Source organism: Schistocerca cancellata, chromosome 3 (assembly GCF_023864275.1).
Source record: "Schistocerca cancellata isolate TAMUIC-IGC-003103 chromosome 3, iqSchCanc2.1, whole genome shotgun sequence".
NCBI classification, from domain to species: domain Eukaryota; kingdom Metazoa; phylum Arthropoda; class Insecta; order Orthoptera; family Acrididae; genus Schistocerca; species Schistocerca cancellata.
The window spans coordinates 545,417,773-545,439,732 of NC_064628.1; the positions used below are offsets into that span (position 1 = coordinate 545,417,773).

The 21,960-nt window shown below is 39.7% G+C and overlaps 1 protein-coding gene across 1 annotated transcript in view; it reads right to left on the bottom strand.

The window, feature by feature from the left end:
- Positions 1 to 21,960, bottom strand: part of LOC126175382 (nucleoporin Nup188) — a 294,589-nt gene that overhangs the window by 130,932 nt on the left and 141,697 nt on the right. The window contains exons 12-16 of the mRNA XM_049922156.1: positions 8,272 to 8,405; positions 4,724 to 4,882; positions 3,793 to 4,077; positions 1,410 to 1,561; positions 1,162 to 1,306 (exon numbers count right to left, since the gene is read on the bottom strand). Coding sequence (XP_049778113.1) covers positions 1,162 to 1,306; positions 1,410 to 1,561; positions 3,793 to 4,077; positions 4,724 to 4,882; positions 8,272 to 8,405 — 875 coding nt within the window. The remainder of the gene's footprint in view (positions 1 to 1,161; positions 1,307 to 1,409; positions 1,562 to 3,792; positions 4,078 to 4,723; positions 4,883 to 8,271; positions 8,406 to 21,960) is intronic.

Consider the following 21,960-nt stretch of genomic DNA (forward strand, 5'->3'; position numbering starts at 1 on the left):
AGGTTCTGCATGTTGTCTTTTTCATGAGTTACTAGTGCAGCTTTTACCTTGCTTGATAATTGATCTAGCCAGATGTGTTTGAGAGTCGCATCTGACAATTATTCTGCATTGACGACTCCGTGTAAATACTTCCAAAATTCTGATGGTGTCCTGTCACCTATAGCTTCTTCTTTATGCACCTGCTGTATGCGTTGATTTAATGGTTTATGCATTCTGGTGAGTAATACATTCTTCAAAACCACGTACGGTTGTTTTGCTGGACGTCGGGGTATTACATCTTCTCCTGCGGTTGCTGCTCTAGCATTCACTATTATTGCGAAATTCGTCTGCTCATCATGGATCTTGCTTTGGGCAAACGTGAGCTCAATCATTGCAAACCATAGCTGCAGTTTGTCAGGCAGCACCTGCGGTGTTCAAATTTTTACGTGCTGCATGTTTTCTGTCGAGCTGCTGGTTTGTATGGCCACACACGTGTTTGACATTGGAGTAATAGGTGTCTCACATGCTAACTTCAGTGCTTCGAGTTGTTCATGTATCTGTTCTTGAAGGTTCATGAGCTGTATCTCTTCATTCCTCCGTGAACTTCCTGAAGTCGCTGAATTCTCTTGTTTGTATATCGTAATTTTCTTCATGTTCAGTGTTTGAGGTCACCATTAAAGCCACCGAGGCTAAACAATAATTATTTTTGATAGAGAGTAATGCATTCAAGAACATAACTTTATTTTTGCATGTTGTTGAACACAGGAACAATACCAAACCCAAGATATATAAAAAGAGAGGGCACAGTGCTAGAACAAAACCAAAGAATAAACACATCGTAAATAACATTCTTCACAGAATAAACGCCAAAGTCCACTGTGCGATTTCGTTGTGTCACCAGGTGGTTAATACAGACACGTATGTTTTATTCTGTTGTTGAATGTGCTATTAAACAGAGTCCTCTTAATTACACTTGCGTTTTTATATTGTAATAAAATTAATTCCTCTATCCTCACAACACTGGATTACATAAAGGAAATTAATTTCGAAAATTAATTCATCTAGCCCCACAACACTGGAAATTAATTTGGCTGTGCTGTACCATTCATTAAACTATTAAAATAACTTAAATGACAAAAGTTAACTTAAAATGAATTTGTTTAAATAAGTAAAATTTCTCACCAATGACCAATTTTCTAAGTAGGAAGCATCCTCCTTAAAAAATGATTTCAGTGATTTTGTAACCTCACTGCAGTTTTGTCCTTTGAAGCGATATAATTCAACGGTTAAAACATTAAAAATCTTTGGATATGCTTTGGAGTATTCTCTGAAACCGTCAAAAAAGCAAATTTTAAAACTAAAATTGGAAAAGGCTGGAACTTTTCTTATAAACACAAAATACAAATTATTTTGAAATTAAACAAACATACCCTGGATCACAAAACAAAGGACAACAAAAATTGGCCCAAAAGTTTTCTTTCGATCTAAGATGATCTATAACAGAGACCATCTCTCCCAGCCATATGGTACAAATCAAATCAACAACAACATTATAAAGACCTGAATTGATTAGCAATGGCTCCTGAAACAAAACATAAAAGATAAGTAAGATCATTTATATGATAAAATAATCTTAAAATGATACATTACTTTTTATATAATAAATATTTTTATGTAAAACAATGTTAACCACAGAAAATAAAATTAATAGTGAAATCTTGTAGTATAACGTTACTTTGAAAAAGCATAAACTAAAAAAAAAATTTTTTTCTTTCTACAGGAACACAGCTAGTTTCTGTTGTGATACCTTTGTATTTAACACATACACTGTCAAATGTTTATGTCAATTGTCAAATTCCTTACCTTTCACTAGATATCCAGTTACAAAGATTAAAGTGTCAGCTGCAACAACTACTGACCACTGTGAAACTGAACACTGCAGGGCTTAACTTACCAAGATAATATTAATAAATATGGCTGTGGAGGAAGAGAATAGCGAAGTGATCTACATTACTAAACAGTTAAAACAGTCACCCGATCCCCACTGCAGGTTGCAGGTTCTCTAATGGTTTCCAATGGCAACAAAAATTTGATTTTCAATACTTAATGTAATTACTGAACAAATTTAAAAGTTAATTGCTGACATGAGAGGTTTAATCTTACATTAAAAGTTTAACACAATACATCAAGTATTAAAGCTAGAAACTATGTATATGTCTTGAGGCAGTGTAGTTTAGGGTGCACAAATTACGGTACCCAGACCAGATTCATCCAGTATTTGTGAAAAACAGCACGTAGCGACTTCCAAGCCACTTTACGCATAATTTCGAACTATTTCACAACTTTTTCTCACCGACACCTCTCACAAAATAAAGAAAGGAAATAAGCTTATCGCTTACAACATTTTTGCTGTTCATGCAGTAAAAGCTTAAGATTCAGGCAAGACGTTTTAACTTGATACTCCTTTACTACCAATTCTCTTTGTAACACATTCAGTAGATAGTATCAAGATATACTACTGAATGTATCTGCAAAATTATATAATTGTACGAAAAACATTTCAGGACATATGATGAAGTAAACATTGAGATGCGTGAAAAACTAGCTTTCCTTACAATGAAGTGCTAATTACACACACTATACTCATCCACTTACTGAGAACACTTAATGACTTCAAACAGACTTTAATAATAATTTCAAACCTAACTTTTTCTTGCTTACAGCCTCACAAAATAATAAAAGGGAAACAGTGTATTGCCTACTAACAGTTTGTTGTTCATCAACTAAAACTTCAGCATCAAGCATGACAATTTAATTTATAATTCTTTGCAACTAATTCTATTCACTACCTATTTTGCAGGCAGTATTGAGCATCAAATATTTAACTCTTTAACTCTTTATTAAAGTATTCAGATGTCTGAAGCCTATCAAATATTTAACTCTTTATTAAAGTATTCAGACGTTTGAAGCCACTTTATATATGGGAGTTCGATTCTTCACAGGCTCAAACTTGGCGGGAGTTGTGTTTGCACAATCAGTATTCCTGTGACATTCATAAGAATATGTAGGTCACTATCCCTCACACGTGTGACATGAGATCTTAAGTTTACTCTGATGAACAATGGGTATTCCACTAAGAATGTCGAAAATGTCACCTTCGATGTGCTACAACAGCAAACTTTGGTAATGGCCTTTTAGCCGTAAATCCCAAACATGCAAGCAGGATCAGCATACCTCACACAAGCATGGCATACATAAAGTATGTGATGAAGTACACAAGAGCTTGAGATCAACAAGGAGCAAGAATAAACCACTACCAGTGCTTCGAGTATACAGCACATCATGGACCACTGGTAAAGTTTATATTGGGATGACTCAAAGATCTGTTAACTCTAGAAGCACAGTATGAGTTTCACACCTGATGGCCCAAGCTTAATTTACATCTAACTAAATGTTTTTTATCATTCCCATCTACTGGCAGAACAACAAAAGTAATCAACATCTAATGTTAGTTATGGGTTTCCTAATAGATTATGCCTAATTGTACTACAACAGCAGATGAATGGCTTGTGACTTGCCCGCTAAAATCAAACATTTTTGTAAAGTACAGTTTGTTCTATCTGAAAGAAAATGATACACTATTATCTAAAGTGTTAGAACATGAACAGAGGGGATACAATTTCATATCTTCTGTAGTGGGAGGGGAAGAAAAAGGAAGAAAGAGAAATAAAAAATAAATTTTACAAACTTCATAACTTCAACAAATTAACTAAGAACACTTCAAGAGAAATTTAAATACAAAGAGTACCATACCTCTTTCAGTCTGGAAAGAACTGAACAAACAAAAACTAAAATTCCTCCAGATGGTTTGGTATCATTCTTAGCTTTTTTGCCAAATGTTGTGATATCTGGGGATGCATAGACATGGAAAAGAGACTCAGTTATTCCAGGCTGAGTATCACAACAAGCTATCACCAACTCTAAAAGTGCTTCTTTAAGTGAATCACTAACAATGTGTGACTCCAAATGTCTCACAAACATCTCTCTCACAATATCACCCTCCTTTGCCATACAAGGGAAAAGATTTCTTGGAGACTCCTGAAAGTAAAGAGGACAATTTTTCTATTATGTAAATTCCACATAAGATTTATGTACCTTTTGTCTAACTAAAAAATGAACATGAAGCCAGGCAAAGGAGATACTGTAAAGCACAGCCTTCACACAATAGAATTACACCACAATAAAAAAAGGCAAGAATATAACTTCAGCAATATCTTACATCCTGAACAAAAATGATAATTCAAACAGGGTATCTTACAGCACAAACAATGTGATTAAGCAGTTGACAATTTGGCTGTAAATTTATTAATCTTCCACATAATATTTCAACAATAGCTCAATTCTTACAAATATATTAGAGAGCAAGGATAATTAGTCTTCTTCGTCTAAACTAGACAGAGAGTAACCCAAAAGTAGTTCATGTAATAGACTACTGCATTCATAACTTCAATGCTACTTTAAACGGGCATCGTAACTGCAAAATCACACAAGCAGACTACCGTAAGCCATCTTTGGTTCACCTGACAGATGTAAATGATAATATCATTTGCCAACACAAACTAAAAATGTGATAGGAACATTGCTACAGGATGTTTCTGGTATTACATTTTTCAACAAGCTTTATTAATTCTAATGAAATGTACACATCATAAAAACATGAACACGAAAACTAAGTGTTACGTACCATGGCAAATCTCTTCAAAAGTTTTACAGCTAATATTGGTATACTTGGGTTGAAACAGTGGTAGATGTATCCTGTTAAGTTCTGAATTACTTTCAAACTGGTCTCCTTTAAGGGGCTATTATAGATCTCCATTTCCAACTGTGATGTAAGTGGTTCATCCTAAAAATATATAAATAAATGAATAAATAAACAAATCAGACAGTTATATATTTTTAATACAATGAAAATAAATTTTCTTTGATATCTTCTTGAAATTCTATTTTAATTGCATTCAGTATTATGTGAAGTATGTAGTTGTATCAAATGAGTCTTACAGTTTATTGTATTTTGTCTGTCTGCTGAATATAGTCAGGTGAAGATGTTGCCAAACAATCAGCTACACTTTCACCTGGAGAGTTTTAGGAAAACTACAAGAATCCTGTGTAGGGAAGGCCAAACAAGGGTTTCAATATAGCTCTTCTTGTGTGGTAACCTAGAGGTTTATTACTTTGTTTACAGGTCTAAATCTACTACATAAATTTGCTTTGACTCACGTGACACACTTTGAAGCCCTAAGATTTTATTCCTTGGCATGAGCTTTCATTCTCTGTTAAACCAACCTATATTGGCAGGAATAAAGGTAACAACTCAGCACATATTTTAGGCACTGAGCAGTTGATACACACATAAACAAAATTCTGAAGTTAACTCTGAAAGAGGACATTGTTAAATGTGGTGCATGGAGATAAGAGCTCAAACTATGCTACAGATCAGTCTATCACCACAGCCTTTATTTCACATTCAGAGTTGTTGGCTTCACTGATTTGCAACCAAATTATCACCTTCAAACCTAACTTAGATCTCAGGTTACCCTACAGATCAGTTTGTCACTACAACCAAGATACATGGTATTGGTTTTACATAAATGTGACATTATGAGCAAATAGGTACAACAGCTCCTAATTTTAGGGAAAAAAAAAAAAAAAAATAATAAAAAAAAAAAAAAAAGAACTGTGGATCGTTTTAATTTTGTTTTGATATATCTTTCCAATTCACAAACACAATGTAAAGCTTAGACATCAACATCTGCAACAGAAACATAAATATATTTTTACTCTCTTCACTGCTTTGTTTACATCTGCAATAGAATGAATCACACTGTCATCGCCACTATCATTTCATGCACTGCCATCATTTTCATGTATGTGACAGTCAATCATATCTTCAACAGATATGCTGTCTACAGTAATAACATTGTTATCAACGTGTATGAAATCTTGTAGTGAATGCTCTAACTGCAGTTTTTCTCGCAATGCAAATAGAATTTCAGCATCATCATTATTACTCAGAACTGATATGTCAGATCAATTTCCTTACTTTGCTTAAATGAATCTTGCAGTTGGAGATACAGGACTGCTTAACCTATGTACATGCCTTGGCAATATAATGCAAAGCATTTAAAATTGGCACTCTGAAGGGGGGCTGGGTCACTTCCAGCTTCCACTGAATCTAACGCCTTCAGCAAAACTGGTTTAATGTAATAAATTTTTAAAGCATGGATAATGCTCAAGGTCTGCAGTTTGCTTGTGGAGTTTGATGGCAGGGACTCTAACTACATATAACCTAAATTTATATTTTTTGGATGTGAGAATTTTCCTGTTATAGGGTGCCATTTTTGCATCAAGGCTATACAACTGCATCTCATAGGTATGTCATCCAGAAATTGTTACTTGCCCATAGTTTGTGGACAATGTTTTCACATTTTTAAAACAATGTGAGATTTTTGTTTGTGAATCACAAATGGTTTAATTTTTTCAGAGCCATCAATATTTGCGCCTAGCATTACTTTAAGGCAAACTTTCCTCTGTGTGCCTCCACAACAATTGCTGCCTTAAACGGCAAATTTTTTGTTCAGAAGGATGCTGGAAAAGGGACGAGACTGATCTAAGTTAAAGATGTCTTATACTTTATACTCCTTTATACGTCCTTGTAATCCAGCACTCAGCCATTCACTACAGATGTTGATATTTGCACTGTCTCCTTCACCATGTATAGTTTTGAACACCATATTATACCACTTCTGGAACATATCGATCCACCTATTAGATGCGGAGAAAGACTCAATCCAATGTAGATCAGCCATCCTCAGCATATTTCTGAATGTCACACCATTCAAGAGGATATTGGAAGCATGTGCTATCTGAAATTTCTTCCAGCTCTGCATATTTAGAGTAACTGGTACACTTCAAATTTTTTGAATTTGGCTTACAATTACTTGCACTTTTCATACTAGAGTCCTTGTTTTTGACAATGGTGTTCAGTGTAGACACTGGTATTGCTAAACTCTGTGCTAATGCTACGTGTGTTCTGTGATGAACTTGAACTCTTCTGAGAGCTTTTCCTTTCTCTTAACTCAAATGGGTTTTCCTACCTCTTTTTGTAATATTTTCCCACTTCAAACTGCAATACTTGAAAGAAACAAATAACAACACAACACTTCGATCACTTACACAAGGAACAAACAATGCTACGTGGTACATACAATTAACTCTTGACATGCCAGTTGACAGCAGCTGCTATCTTGATTGAAATCGACTCACATCATTCTACAGCAACAGTGTTGTTGGCGTAGCTCATGTAGTCAACTTTAACTAGCAGACATTGTGTGTTCAGTGCATATATGACCCATTAACAAAATTATTTATTAGTTACAAATACTGGGAAGTGAAGGTCCTCTGCAAATAATCATAGTCCCAGGGTGAACTTAACATTGAAACATTATGGCTACAATAATGTCAGCAAACTACTTTTTGTATAGCATGCATTATTGGAAGCTAAGGATGGTAGTGACAAGGAACAAGTGAATGTTTATCTTAAGTCACACCTTCTACAAAAACAGTTACTCCCATCAGCCGCCACAAAGCTGAGCAGAGCTTGGCAATGGCAGGAGACAATGAGATAATGCTAGAAACTGTCCCTATTTTTACCATTTCAAATCTATTGAGAAGACTAACGAAAGCTCACCACTTAAAATTTTGTAAACACTAATTGAAGGTCAACACCATGCCAGCATTTTTTAAATATCAATTACATCAGTTTTTTCTCCACAAATACTGTTTTATAAAGTGCAAACCATAGGAAATGATATACAATTTAATGTAAAAATTGATGCAAACTAACACTGTGAACATAGAAAATTTGACAGAAGTGATAAAAAAATGTGGCAAATGACTGCAGAAAATTAATTCCAGGACTGTACAGGTGGGGCTATGCTGTACTTACATATGTACATACAATATGAAGCTATGTACATACAAGGGGACTTCAAAAAGTAAGTTACACATTATTATTTTACTGAATGCTGCAATATGCTTCAAAGTGACACAGAAACACGACACCATTTTTCAACAGTCACCAAGTCTCTGCAAAAAATAGTCAGAACATTCTACCAATCGTTCAATTCCTCGATGATAGAAATTCATTCCCTGGTCACAGAACTAATCAAGAACTGCTGTGTAAACATCCTCAGCATTGGAAAATCCCTTTCCCTTGCGATTCTTTTTACAAACCTGAACAAGATGTTTCAATAACATTACTCGGTTGAGCAAAGACAATGACAGTTGAACTATGTAGATGGCATTTGTAGGTTTGTGGATGTCCCAATGATACTGGTGCTCCACTTTTCCTTGTATTGCTGGATCACCTGGGAAACAAATTTGGAAAGTTACAGCATAAAAAAAATGAGATCCTAATGAATCAAAAGACATTACTTATTTTGAATATGAACAGATAATCAAAAGAATATGTTAAATAATATGTTTAGTTTATTGTACCTAAAGTTTAAAACATTTTCTTCAAGCACTGAATGTAAGAGGGAACAGTCCATGTGTCATTTACACATATTGAACATGATAGTTTATTGTCTGCATTTATCTTAAATTAATGTTACAGTCAAACTTGTTTGTGACCATAACCTGAAAAATGTTTTAAATAAACAGTAAATTCTGTACTGAGCTTTGCTGATGTAATAGATATCTTGTTTTAGCAGCTAACCATCTCAGTTTAAAAGGTTACTGGTAGTAATTGTAGTGTATCAGAACACATAAATTAAAAAATATTAGCAAGTTTAGTATAAAGATATTTGCTTAATGTTCTATAAAATATTGAAAACAAGAAAAAAATGCAGCCCCACTGTGTATGCTGTTTTCAGGAACAAGATGAGTTAGTTGCTGTTTGTAAGCAGATGGAAATTATACCAGATAAAGAAGCAGTAGTGTCATTTCTTAGTCACCAAAATTTTCAGCTCAGGACAGGAATATGTAGAGGAACTATGGCTCCAGTATAGAAGACTAGCTGTGCATGCACTGAGCAGAACATCAGCTTGCAATAGGAGTTATGTTGTTGTTATGATCTTCAGTCCAATGACTGGCTTGATGCAGCTCTCCATGATACTCTATCCTGTGGAAGCATCTTCATCTATGAATAACTACTGCAACCTATATCCATCTGAATCTGCTTACTATATTCATCTCTTCGTCAACCTCCACGATTCTTAACTCCTCCCTCTCTACCACACTTCCCTGCAATACTAAATTTATGATCCCTTCTCACACACATGTTGTGTCAAATTTTGCATCTTCTGATCAGTACCTCCTCCTCAATTATGTGATCTACCCATCTAATCTTCAGCAGCACAATATTTCAAAAGCTCTTGCCTGAACTGTTTATTGTCCATGTTTCACTTTCATACATGGCTACACTCCATAAAAATACATTAAGAAAAGTCTCCCTAACAGTAAAGTCTCTATTCAATGTTAACAAATTTCTCTTCTTCAGAAACACTTTTCTTGCCAATGCCAGTCTACATTTTACATGCACTCTCCTTCAATCATCATCAGCTATCTTGCTGCCCAAATAGCAAAACTCATCTACTATTTTAAGTGTCTCATTTCCTAGTCTAATTCCCTTAGCATCACCTACTTTAATTCGACTACATTCGATAATCCTTGTTTTGCTTTTATTGATGTTCATCCTATATCCTCCTCTCAAGACACTGCCCATTCCCTTTAACTGCTCTTCCAATTCCTTTACTGTCTCTGACAGAATTACAATGTCATTGACAAGCCTTGAAGTTTTTAATTCTTCTCCCTGGTCTTTAATTCCTGCTCCAAATTTTTCTTTGGTTTCCTTTAATGCTTGTTCAATGTACATATTTAACAACATCAGGGATAGGCAACAACCCTATCTCACTCCCTTCTCAATCACTGCTTCCCTTCCATACGCCTAGACACTTATAACTGCCGTCTGGTTTCTGTACAAATTGTAAATAGCCTTTTGCTCCCTGTATTTTACTTCTGTTACCTTCAGAATTGCACAGAGAGTATTCCATTCAACTTTGTCAGAAGCTTGCACTATGTCTACAAATGTAGGTTTGCCTTTCCTTAAGCTATCTTCTAAGGCACAGGGTCAGTACTGCTTCATGTGTTCCTACATTTCTCTGGAATCCAAACTGCTCTCCTCTGAGATCAGCTACTACCAGTTTTTCCCCACTGTGTGTTAATATTTTGCAACCATGACTTATTAAACTGATAGTTTGATAATTATCAGCACCTCCTTTCTTTGGAATTGGAATTATTACATTCTTTTTGAAGACTGAGGGTGTTTCACCTGCCCTATACATCTTGCGCACCAGATTGAAGAGTATTGTCATGGCTGGATCTCCCAATTCTGTCAACAGTTCTGATGGGATGTTGTCTACTCCTGCGGCCTTGTTTTGACTTAGGTCGTTCAGAGTTGTGTTAAATTCTTCTTTCAACAACATATCTCCAATCTTATCTTCATTTAAATCCCCTTCCATTTCTATAACACTACCATCAAGTTCATCTCTCTTGTACACAGACCCTCTATGTGCTCCTTCCACCTTCCCCTCTTTGCTTAGGACCCGTTTTCCATCTGAGCTCTTGATACAACTGCTTCTTCTTCCCTAAAGGCGTCTTTAATTTTACAGTAGGCAGTATCTATCTTTCTCCTAGTGAAACGCGCTTCTAAATCCTTACATTTGTCCTCTAGCAATTACTGCTCAGCCGTTTTTCATTTCCTGTCAATCTCATCTTTTAGAAAATTATAGTCTCTTTTACACACTTCCTTTTGTTGCATTTTTGTATTTTCTCCTTTCATCAATTAAATTCAATGTCTACTGTGTTATTCAAGAGTTTCTATTATGCTTTGTATTTTTACATACTTGACCCTCTGTTGCTTTTACTATTTCGTCTCTTAAAGCTACCCTTTAATCTGCTCTACTCAACCGTTGTCTAATGTTACTTCTGAAACTCCCAACAATCTTTGGTTCTTTCAATTTATCCAGATCCCATCTCCTTAATTTCCTGTCTTTTTGCAATTTCTTCAGTTTTAATCTACAGATCATAAAAAATAAATTGTGGTCAGAGTTCACATGTATCCCTGGAAAATATATTACAACTTAAAATCTGGCACCAAAACCTCTGTCTTACCATTATATAATCAACTTTCCATGTCTCCATGTGCCTTCCAAGTATACAGCCTTCTTTCATGGCTCTTAAACCACATGTTAGCAATTATTAAATTATGCTCTGTGCAAAATCCTACCACGCGGCTGCCTCTTTCATTCCTTATCCCTGGTCCACATTCACCTACTATTTTCCCTTCTCTTCCTTTTCCTACTATCGAATTCCAGTCCCCCATCAACTAAATTTTCACCTCCCGTAACTGTCTGAAAAATTCCTTTTGTCTCATCATACATTTCTTCAATCTCTTCATCATCTGTGGGTTGGCTTATTTATTTATTTATTTATTGTTGCTTTAGGGCACAAAAAACAACTGGGGTTATATGTGCCCAAGTCAAAACTATAGAACAAGAAAACAGAGAGGAGTTAAAAAAAGACTATATGTCGGTCCCAATTGATATAGAAGACAGCTAAAAACAGGTACATGGAAAAAGGGGGCAAAAAAGACACCATACAGAAATGGAGGACCAAAACTAAAAATTAAATGGCTGTCGCCACATTGCTTTGGTGGATAAAACGTAAAACGCGATCGACAGCCAGCGCGTCATTTGTTAAAACGGCCAATAAATCGGACAGCAAACCAAAGCGGAACATAAACGGTTAACAAATGGGCAGTCCGTCAGGAAGTGGTGGACAGTTAAAACTAGGACACAATGTGTAAAACATGGTGGAGTAGCGCCACTTATCAAATGACGATGGCTAACAAGGCAGTGCCCAATAAGCAGCCTACTTAAAATGGTCCAAGCCACTGTAACAGTCTTATTAAGACAGAGCTTATTTTTGTGAAGCGAGACCATTGGCAATGCCAAAGGGACACCACCTCCTGACAGACGGCAAAACAGAGATCATTGGAGGGAATATAGGAATTCGAGGGCTGAGGTACAAGGACTGCAGCCTTGGCAACAGCCTCGTTTCATGGCAGACTGACATGACCAGAAACCCACAGAAACATCACACTGGCTCCACCAAGAGTGAGCAACTGACAGTTTTCCTGGACCCGCTGCACTAAGGGATGGGCAGTGTACAGCACACACAGACGTTGAAGGGTGCTGAGTGAATCAGAGAAGAGGACACAATTGAAAAGGCTGTGTCGCCAGATGTACTCCGTGGCCTGATACAGGGTGAAGAGCTCAGCTGTAAATACTAAGCGGTGTGCCAGAAGCCAATATCGAAAGACAAGGGTGCCAATGATGAAGGCACACCCAATCCCACGGACAGTCCGAGAGCCACTGGTGTATACAAAGGTACTATCGTGAAGTTTCATGTGAAGGTCTTGAAACTTAAGGAAGACCGACGCTGGAGTAGTGTCCTTAGGATGTGCATGAAGGCCAAAGTTGGCATGGGCCGCTTCATGAAGCCAAGGTGGTTAAGGGTTCACACCCACTGGGAAAGGTGCAGGTAGTGTGAAGTTAAGCCACCATAGAAAGTGCCAAAAGTGGACTCCAGGAGGTAACAGAGAAGAGGGACTTGCCCCACACTGGCGAACAAAGGAATCACCATAGAAGGAGGCATAGGATGGGTGACCATGCATGGCAGCTAAACGGCATGCTTACCTGCTGAGAAAAAAGTCATGGTGGTAGGACAGTGGTAGTTCAGCAGCTTCAGCATACAGACTCTCAACCGGAATAGTGTAAATGGCGCCAGTGGCCAAACGGATGCCACGATGGTAGATAATGCTGAGACGACGTAAGATGGATGGACGTGCAGACGCATAAACAAAGTACCCTTAGTCGAGTTTTGAACGGACAAAGGACCGGTACAAACGGGGGAGGGTGTTTCGATCAGCACCCCAGGAAGTACCATTGAGGACACGTAGGACATTGAGGAACTGCGTACAGCAGGCTGTTACGCAAGACACATGGGAGGCCCAAGAGAGTTTCCTATCGAGCATGAGCTCCAGGAATTTTGTAGTTTCAACATACGGAAGGGCAACAGGCCCAAGATATAAAGATGGTGGGAGAAACCAATTGCGTTGCCAGATATTCATAGACAGTTTTGTTGGTGGAAAAGCGAAAGCCATTTTCGATGCTCCAGGAGTAAAGATGCTCAAGACATCGCTGAAGATGTCACTCAGTGAAACAGGTCCATGGAGAGCTGCAATAGATGGCAAAATCATCGACAAAAAGGGAGCCAGAAATGCCCAGCGGGAGACAGGCCATTATAGGGTTAATGCTCAGGAGGGAACCCTGAGGCACACTCTTTTTCTGGATAAAGGTGTCCGACAAAGCAGAACCCACACACACCTTGAAAACTTGTTCTTTTAAAAATGCCTGAAGGAAAGAGGGCAGGCAGCCATGGAAGCCCCACATGTAAAGAGTACAGAGGAGACCAGTTCTCCAGCAGGTGTCATAGGCCTTCTCCAAACCGAAAAACATGGCTACAGTCTGGGATTTCCATGGAAAACCACTCATGACATGGGTGGACAAAGTAACGAGATGGTCACCCGCAGAAAGCCGCGCTCGAAAGCCACACTGTGCATTCATCAGTAAATTGCGAGACTCGAGCCACCATACCAGCCGGGCATGAATCATATGTTCCACCACCTTGCAAACACAGCTGTTTAGAGAGATGGGGTGGTAGCTAGAAGGAAGGTTTTTGTCCTTAGTGGGCTTAGGTATGGGTATGGCAGTGGCTTCACGTCATCATGCGGGAATTGTGCCCTCTGCCCAGATGTGGTTGAACATATTAAGCAGAAAGTGATTGCCTGCAAGAGAAAGGTGCTGCAGCATCTGAATGTTGATGGCGTCTAGCCCTGGGCGGAGGATCGGGATGAACTGAGAGAATGATCTACCTCCCTCACAGTAAAGGCGACACTGTAGCACTCGCGATCCTGAGAAGAGAAGGGTGTCACCTGAGCCTCTTCCGCTTGTTTCCTGTGGAGGAAGGCAGGGTGATAGAGGGAAGAGCTCGAAACTTCTGCAAAAAAATGGCTCTGAGCACTATGGGACTTAACTTCTGAGGTCATCAGTCTCCTAGAACTTAGAACTACTTAAACCTAACTAACCTAAGGACATCACACACATCCATGCCCAAGGCAGGATTCGAACCTGCGACTGTAGCGGTCGCGCGGTTCCAGACTGTAGCGCCTAGAACCACTTGGCCACCACGGCCGGCTAAACTTCTGCAAAATGGTGGCCCAAGGTGTTGGAGATAGCAATAGGATCTACGAGGACATCGTCTGCTACTGTCAGGCTGGAAATTGGGGAAAGGATCTTGGTCCCAGAGAGCCGTCGGAGGTTGGCCCAGACAAAGGAAGGAGTGGAACTGTTAAAAGAACTAGTGAATGAAAACCAGTGAGCTTTTCTGTTGTCTCAAAGAACGCAATAACACTTTGCATGCATCTGTTTATAATGAATGCAGTTCACCATCATTGGATGACAGTTGAAGATGCGGAGACCAATCCGAAGTGCGCGAACTGTGTCGTGGCTTTGCCTCAGTGCACCAAGGGACTGGGACACCACGTGGTAAAGAGGAAGTGTGAGGAGGGGATGTTCTGCAGCAGTAAAGGTAACGTTTGTGAGATATTCCACCTGGTCATCACAACTAGGGAAATCTTGTTCTTCGAAGATCACCAGGGAGGAGTCAGTCAGCCTTAGTAAGCTGACACTTGGGCATGCATATGGATGGGGTAGGAGTCAGCAAACGGATAGCGCACAGGAAATGGTCACTTGAGTAGGTGTCAGAAAGAACGGACCACTCAAGATGATGGGCAAGCTGGGCAGTGCAGAAGGATAGGTCCAAATGGTAATAGGTATGTGAGGAGTTGGAAACAAAAGTGGGTGCTCCTGTGTTAAGACAGAAGAGGTTAAGTACGTTAAAAAGGTCAGCCAAGAGGGCACCTCTCTGACAGGTCCTGGGGGGAACCCGAAGGGTCACCAAGTAGCAAAAATGGGGGAGGTAGCTGCCCAGTAAGCTGTAGGAAGTCTGCTCTGGTGACATCGAATGATGGAGGGACATATATGGTACAGAGGGAAAAAGTCAGGTGGGGAAGGAAAAGGCGAACTGCAACAGCTTGAAGATGTGTAGTCCAGGAGAAGGGTTGACTATGAGTCTCATTCCGTATAAGCAGCATGACGGCCCCGTGAGATGGAATGCTGACCTCAGGGGGAAGATCAAAATTAATCGGTAGGAAATGTGAAAGCACCCACAGGAGCAAGAGGATCCTGTTCAATGGGGCCCACAGGAGCATCAGCTTGCTTGTGTGGTCAGTCTGTGGAATTCAACAATGAAAAACAGTTGGTGGTGCGTACCAGCGACATGGAGGCTGGCCGGGCTAAGGTATCATGGGGTGACACAGTCAAAGAGGATCTTCAAGTTGACGAAGGAGAATACCGAGCATTTCCAGTTAGAGGAAGACTTGGGTGTTGTTTGGCTGGAGGGATGGAGGAAATCTTCACAGGAGTATTCCTTCGGTCCTTTCCAGCCTACTGGTTGTGTAGCTGGTGGCTTTTCCCCTTGAGGCAAGAGTTTGACGGCTCGTTGCACAGCTGAACGGGGGGATGGCGATGCTACCTTGACACTGGGTGATTTCACAACCTCAGAGCTGAATTGCAGGTCGCACGTCTGCATGTCCATGTCATTCATGGAGCGAGGGGTAACAAGAAAAGAACTATAGGTGCCAGACAGGAGAGTGCAGGGTTTGCGACTTGCCAATAACTTGTGAGCTACTAGGTAAGGCACTTTTTCCTTTATCCGGATATCTTGGACAGCCCGCTCATCAAGATACAATCCTGAGAGGCGGGCGGCGGCATGGCCGCCATTGCAGTTGATACAGTGGGGAGAAGCAGGCCCTCATCCACATTCCTACTACAGGTGACAGATACGGCTGGGCATCGACAAGACGTTCTAGTGTGGTTGAAATGATGACACTGGTAGCAGCACATTGGGTTCAGAATATATGACCGGGCTGTGATAATTTCATAGCCTGATTTGATCTTGGATGGAAGCAGCACCCTATCAAAGATGAGAAAAAGAGTGCAGGTGGGCACTAAGGAGGAATCTACCCTTTTCATTACACAATGGACGGCAATGACACCCTGATCAGAGAGGCAGTAAGCAGTTGTGATTGAGAATCAGAACTAGTCTCCAAAAGCAAAGTGCCATTCCGTAAACGAGAGCAGGATTTCACAGGGACGGCAATTGAATCAACACCTTTCTGAATAATAAACAGATTTACCCTCGCGAAGGACTGACCGTCAACAGTACATGAGACCATGAGGAACCATAGTGCAGCGGGTAGGATCTTTGAATCATTAGCCTCATTGCGTTTACGTTTCATAGACATAGATTGGGAAAATAATTGACTCATTACGAGAAAATCCCCCATGATTGCCAGCATCTCCGATGGTGCGCTCCTTCCAACTTGGGGCCCCCTTCACAAGGGGGCTGCACCCGCCTTAGGTGATTGTTCACACCTCCCAAACACCTAACAGAGGGACCAACTGGCAATTTGGGAAGGTTGCAGCCCAAGCAATCACCCCTCCCTGGGCCTTGCCTGTACCAGGGGGTATGTGCGAACCCTATCTGTCAACCCAGGGCTGGGAATTACGTGTTACCCAGTCACCTGTTATACATCAGACGCGTGGGCCGGCCTTCAGGAGCACACAGGGAGGAAGAAGAAAAAAAAAGAGGAACCTAAAACACTGCAGTGGAGGAACGAGAGGAGAAGAGAAACAAAGAAAGGAAAAGGGAGCAAAAAACAAAGGTGAGACTGTTCTTACATCAGTGACAGACAATGCAGAACATTCCCAATAATATCCCAGATGTGTTCCCCAAGAGAGCAGAAAAAGAATAGCAAGAGGATAGACATGCAGCATAGAAGGGAAAAAATGCTGCTAGGGCTGTGGCCCCATGGTAGACAAGCATGAACCCGCCAAAGAGTGGCGAGCCCCTGTGGTGGTGGGGGGAGGGGGGGGATTCATCTGTGGAGGTAGTTGGCACAAACTTGTACTACTGTGGTATGTGTGGGCTTTATCTCTATCTTGGCTATGACAATGCAATCTCTATACTGCTCATAGTAGCTTACCGCATTCCTATTTTCTTATTCATTATTAAACCCTCTCCTGCATTAGCACTATATGATTTTGTATTTGTAAACCTGTATTCGCCTGAGCAGAAGTCCTGTTCCTCACGCACCAAATTTCACTAATTCCCACTATATTTAACTTTAACCTATGCACTTCACTTTTTAAATATTCTAACCTGCCGACTTGATTAAGGGATATAACATTCCATGCTCCGATCTGTAGACTACCAGTTTTGTTTCTCCTGATAACATCATCCTCCTGACTAGTCTTTGCCCTGAGATCCGAATACGGGACTATTTTACCTCAAGAATATTCTACTCATGAGGATACCATTATCATTAACCATATAGACGAGCTGCATGCCCTCGGGTAAAACTATGGCTTTAGTCTCCCCTTGCTTTCAACTGTTTGCAGCACCAGCACAGCAAGGACGTTTGGCTGATGCTACATGGGCACATCAGTCAATCATCCAGACTGTTGCCCCTGCAACTATTGAAAGGGCCTCTCTCCAGGAACTACATGTTTGTCTGGCCTCTTAAGAGATACCCCTCCACTGTGACTGTACCTACGGTACGGTTACCTGTATCGCTGAGGCATGCAAGTTCCATGGTTCCTTGCAAGAAATTAAAGAATTACTAAAGTACCAATTAGTAAATTTGCTAAAAGGATGACTATGAGACACCATGTTGCAGCTTCAGCTCAACAAATGAAAAGGTCGTGTGTGTGTGTGTGTGTTTGTGTGTGTGTGTGTGTTTGTGTGTGTGTGTGTGTAACGATACAGATTTATTTAATACGAAATACTTTAATTTTCCTGTTTCAGCATGGCAAACTCCAATAAGCTTGTGGTTAAGATTTAATATATGAAGAACATATTTTCCTAAATTGATGAAATATTCTCAGGTTATCAACCGTGTCATCGCATCATGTTGCCGCAGTGTTTTGACGAGTTTCCTAGTCAGCCTCTTCAGTTGAAGAAACTCACTGAAACAGTGCAACAACATGATGTCATGAAATGGCCGATAAAAGGTAAATGAAATCCATCAACAAAATTCTGTATCCCTTGTCGTTTTCCAAAAATAAAAATTTATAAATTATACAAGAAATCCTCACTGCCATCTGATGTTGGACCTAAGCACAAAAGTAGTCCTGCAAAAAAAAAAAAAAAAAAAAAAAAAAAAAAAAAAAAAAAAAAAAAAAAAAAAAAAAAACTATTATTAATGGATCTCCATCACTACATTGAACAACTGATTTTTACACATGCTGCTCGAAAATGTAAAAGAAGTGAGCTGACAACACAAAGAGAAGGGCAAACTTTTTATCTGGAGAAAAAAGGCAAGATAAATCAAAGAATATAACCGGTTATAGTATGAATGATTATAAGCACAGTTTCCAGAGATGGTTCTTGCATTTTGCCTGCGTGGTGATTTTAGCTTGACCTACAGTGGACCAATGGTGGTAGAACTAGGCAGATCTATAATACCAATGTTGTTGGATGTCCACATCATACTACATTGGCGAATACTTTTATGGAGACCCAAAAGTACAAGAATTCATTATGAACACTACAGTGCTTCGTGAATTTTAACTTAAAAATGATATGCAATACACAAGAAAAAAAACACTGCAATACACAAGAAAAAACACGAAAACCAATCACAGCTGCTCTGGATGATACAGGCTATTAACTGCATATGTGCCACCAACCAGTGAAACAAAAACATGAAGAAAAAATGTATTCTAAGACATTCAAGTGAAGTAGAAATGAAAAATGACAATTTTATGTAAATATAAAACATTTGCATTTCAATTCTCCTAAAGTAACTTGTATCTTCTGTTATCTTTAATACAATGTAATTTCACAGAGCAAAAACCTTGTTTTCCAACAAACTATTTTTCATCAGCATCTGTTTCATAAGTAAGGTGGGCAACCTTTGCTGGTTTCCTTATTATGACATGTCAAAAAATGGCTCTGAGCACTATGGGACTTAACATCTGAGGTTATCAGTCCCCTGCACTTAGAACTAATTTAACCTAACTAACCTAAGGCCATCACACACATCCATGCCCGAGGCAGGGTTCGAACCTGCGACCGTAGCAGCAGCGCGATTCCCGACTGAAGCGCCTAGAACCGCTCGGCCACAACGGCCAGCTATGACATGTCAAAATTATCATAACTTAGTAATGAAAGGGTGTAAAGGGGTGAGGATGGGAGTCAGAGAGGTTTGTGTGGAAAAGACTTGCAGGAACCAAAGGCAATGCTGCAGTCATTAAGGTTGTGGTGATGGTGACGGTAGTGGCAGGGAGGAAGAGAGTGACTTTGTGTGTGGGGATGGGGGTGGCGAAGGGATCAGAAGAAGGGTTGATGGGATCACAATGAGAGGAAGCAAAGGGATTTCAGCTCAACATCAATATTTTCTCCAAGTTAGTGTTAACATAATTTGATAACACACTGAACTGCAGGCATAGTTCAGATGAGAATGTTTCTCCGATTTAAGGTGTTTCTCAACATTATTTTTCTTTTCCAGGCATAAGCATACAACCTATACCTGACAACATTAGAGATAGAATTGTCAACATACTTAGCATAGAAGTAGAAGCAGAAACATCTGTATTTGCACATTAGGGGAGGAATTTAGGTGGGGTTGAAGTACTTTGACAGGTTTTGTTTTCCTGTTCCTATAGTGCAAAGTGGGGACAGTATAAACTGGCAGTCGGGCTTGAGTTTAAACAAACTAGAATTACGACTGCCAGAGCAGTGAGGAGTGATGCTGGGCAACAAGCTCCACCTCCCTCTCACAGGACAGTACCAGGGACCAGTGTTTCGTGGAACTGACACATGGTCACAGGGATCACTAATCCCTTCTGGTGTTTTGAAGTTCATAAGGGAACTTAATTATTCACCCATGGTCCTGGGGTAGCATCCTTGATTTGTAATCAAAACGTTCTCGGTCCCGAGTTCGAAACCCATCACCACTTAAATTTTGATTAATAATCAGCATCTGCAGCTGAAGATCTGTGGTATGAGAAGTCATACTCACTCTGCCAATGGCCTTGTCAAAGAGGGCAGAGGAGTGGACAGAGGTTCAGGTCACACTCTTTTCCTTGTGGTGGGGAACTGCCCCTAAATGTCAAAGAATCAGCATGATCAACGGCATGAGGATAGAGAAGGCAATGGAAACAACTGCATCAAAGATATATAATGTGTATCCACAGAACATGTGGCCTGTAACTGAAAAAGTGTCATGTCATGATGACCTCTCCACTAGCAAAAGATTCCAGAATAGTCCGCCCTTCGGATCTCCGGGCGGGAACTGCCAAAATGGAGGTGACCATGAGAGAAATATTGAATAATCAATGAACAGATAATGTTCTATGAGTTGGGGCATGGAATATCAGAAGCTTGAATGTGGTACAGAAGCCAGAAAATCTGAAAAAGGAAATGCAAAGGCTTGATCTAAACATAGTTGAGGTAAGTGAAGTGAAATGGAAAGGACAAGGATTTCTGGTCAGATGAGAATAGGGTAATATCAACAGGAGCAGAAAATGCTATAACAGGGGCAGGATGTGTTATGAATAGGAAGGTAGGGCAGAGAGAGTGTTACTGTGAACAGTTCAGTGACACAGTTGTTCTTATCAGAATTGACAGCAAACCAAAATTGGCAACAATTGTTCAGGTATACATGTCGATGCAGCAAGATGAACATGGAGAGAGAGAGAGAGAGAGAGAGAGAGAGAGAGAGAGAGAGAGAGAGAGAAGAAAGTAAATGGGGATACTGAATGGGTAATACAGAACATAAAGTGAGATGAAAATCTAATAGTCATGGGGAAGAGGAACGCAGCTGTAGGGGAAGGAGTAGAAGAAAAGGTTCCATGAGAATATGGGCTTGGGACAAGGAATGAGAGAGGAGAAAGACTAATTGAGTTCTGTAATAATTTTCAGCTAGTAATAGAAAGTACTCTGTTCAAGAATCACAAGAGGCAGAAGTATACTTGGGTAAGGCCGGGTGATACGGGAAGATTTCAGTTAGATTACATCATGGTCAGACAGAGATTCTGAAATCAGATACTGGATTGTAAGGCATACCCAGGAGCAGATATAAACTCAGATCAAAATTTGGTAATGATGAAGACTAGGCTGAAGTTTAAGAGATTAGTCAGGAAGAATCAATACACAAAGAAGTGGGATACGGAAGTACTAAGGAATGACAAGATATGCATGAAGTTCTCAAAGGCCATAGATACAACAATAAGATATAGCTCAATAGGCAGTACAGTTGAAGAGGTACGGACATCTCCAAAAAGGGCAATCACAGAAGCTGGAAAGAAAGACTTAGGTACAAAGAAAGCAACTGCAAAGAAACCATGCGTAACAGAAGAAATTCTTCAGCTAATCGATGAAAGACAAAAGTACAAAAATGTTTGGGGAAATGCAGGAATACAGAAATACAAGTCGCTGAGGAATGAAATAAATAGGAAATGCAGGGAAGCTAAGACGAAATGGCTGCATGAAAAATGTGAAGAAATCTAAAAGAAATGAGGGTCGGAAGAACTGACTCAGCACATAGGAAAGTCAAAACAACTTTTGGTGAAATTGAAAGCAAGGGTGGTAATATTAAGAGTGCAATGGGAATTCCACTGTTAAATGCAGAGCAGAGAGCGGAATATTGGGAATAGTACATTGAAGGCCTCT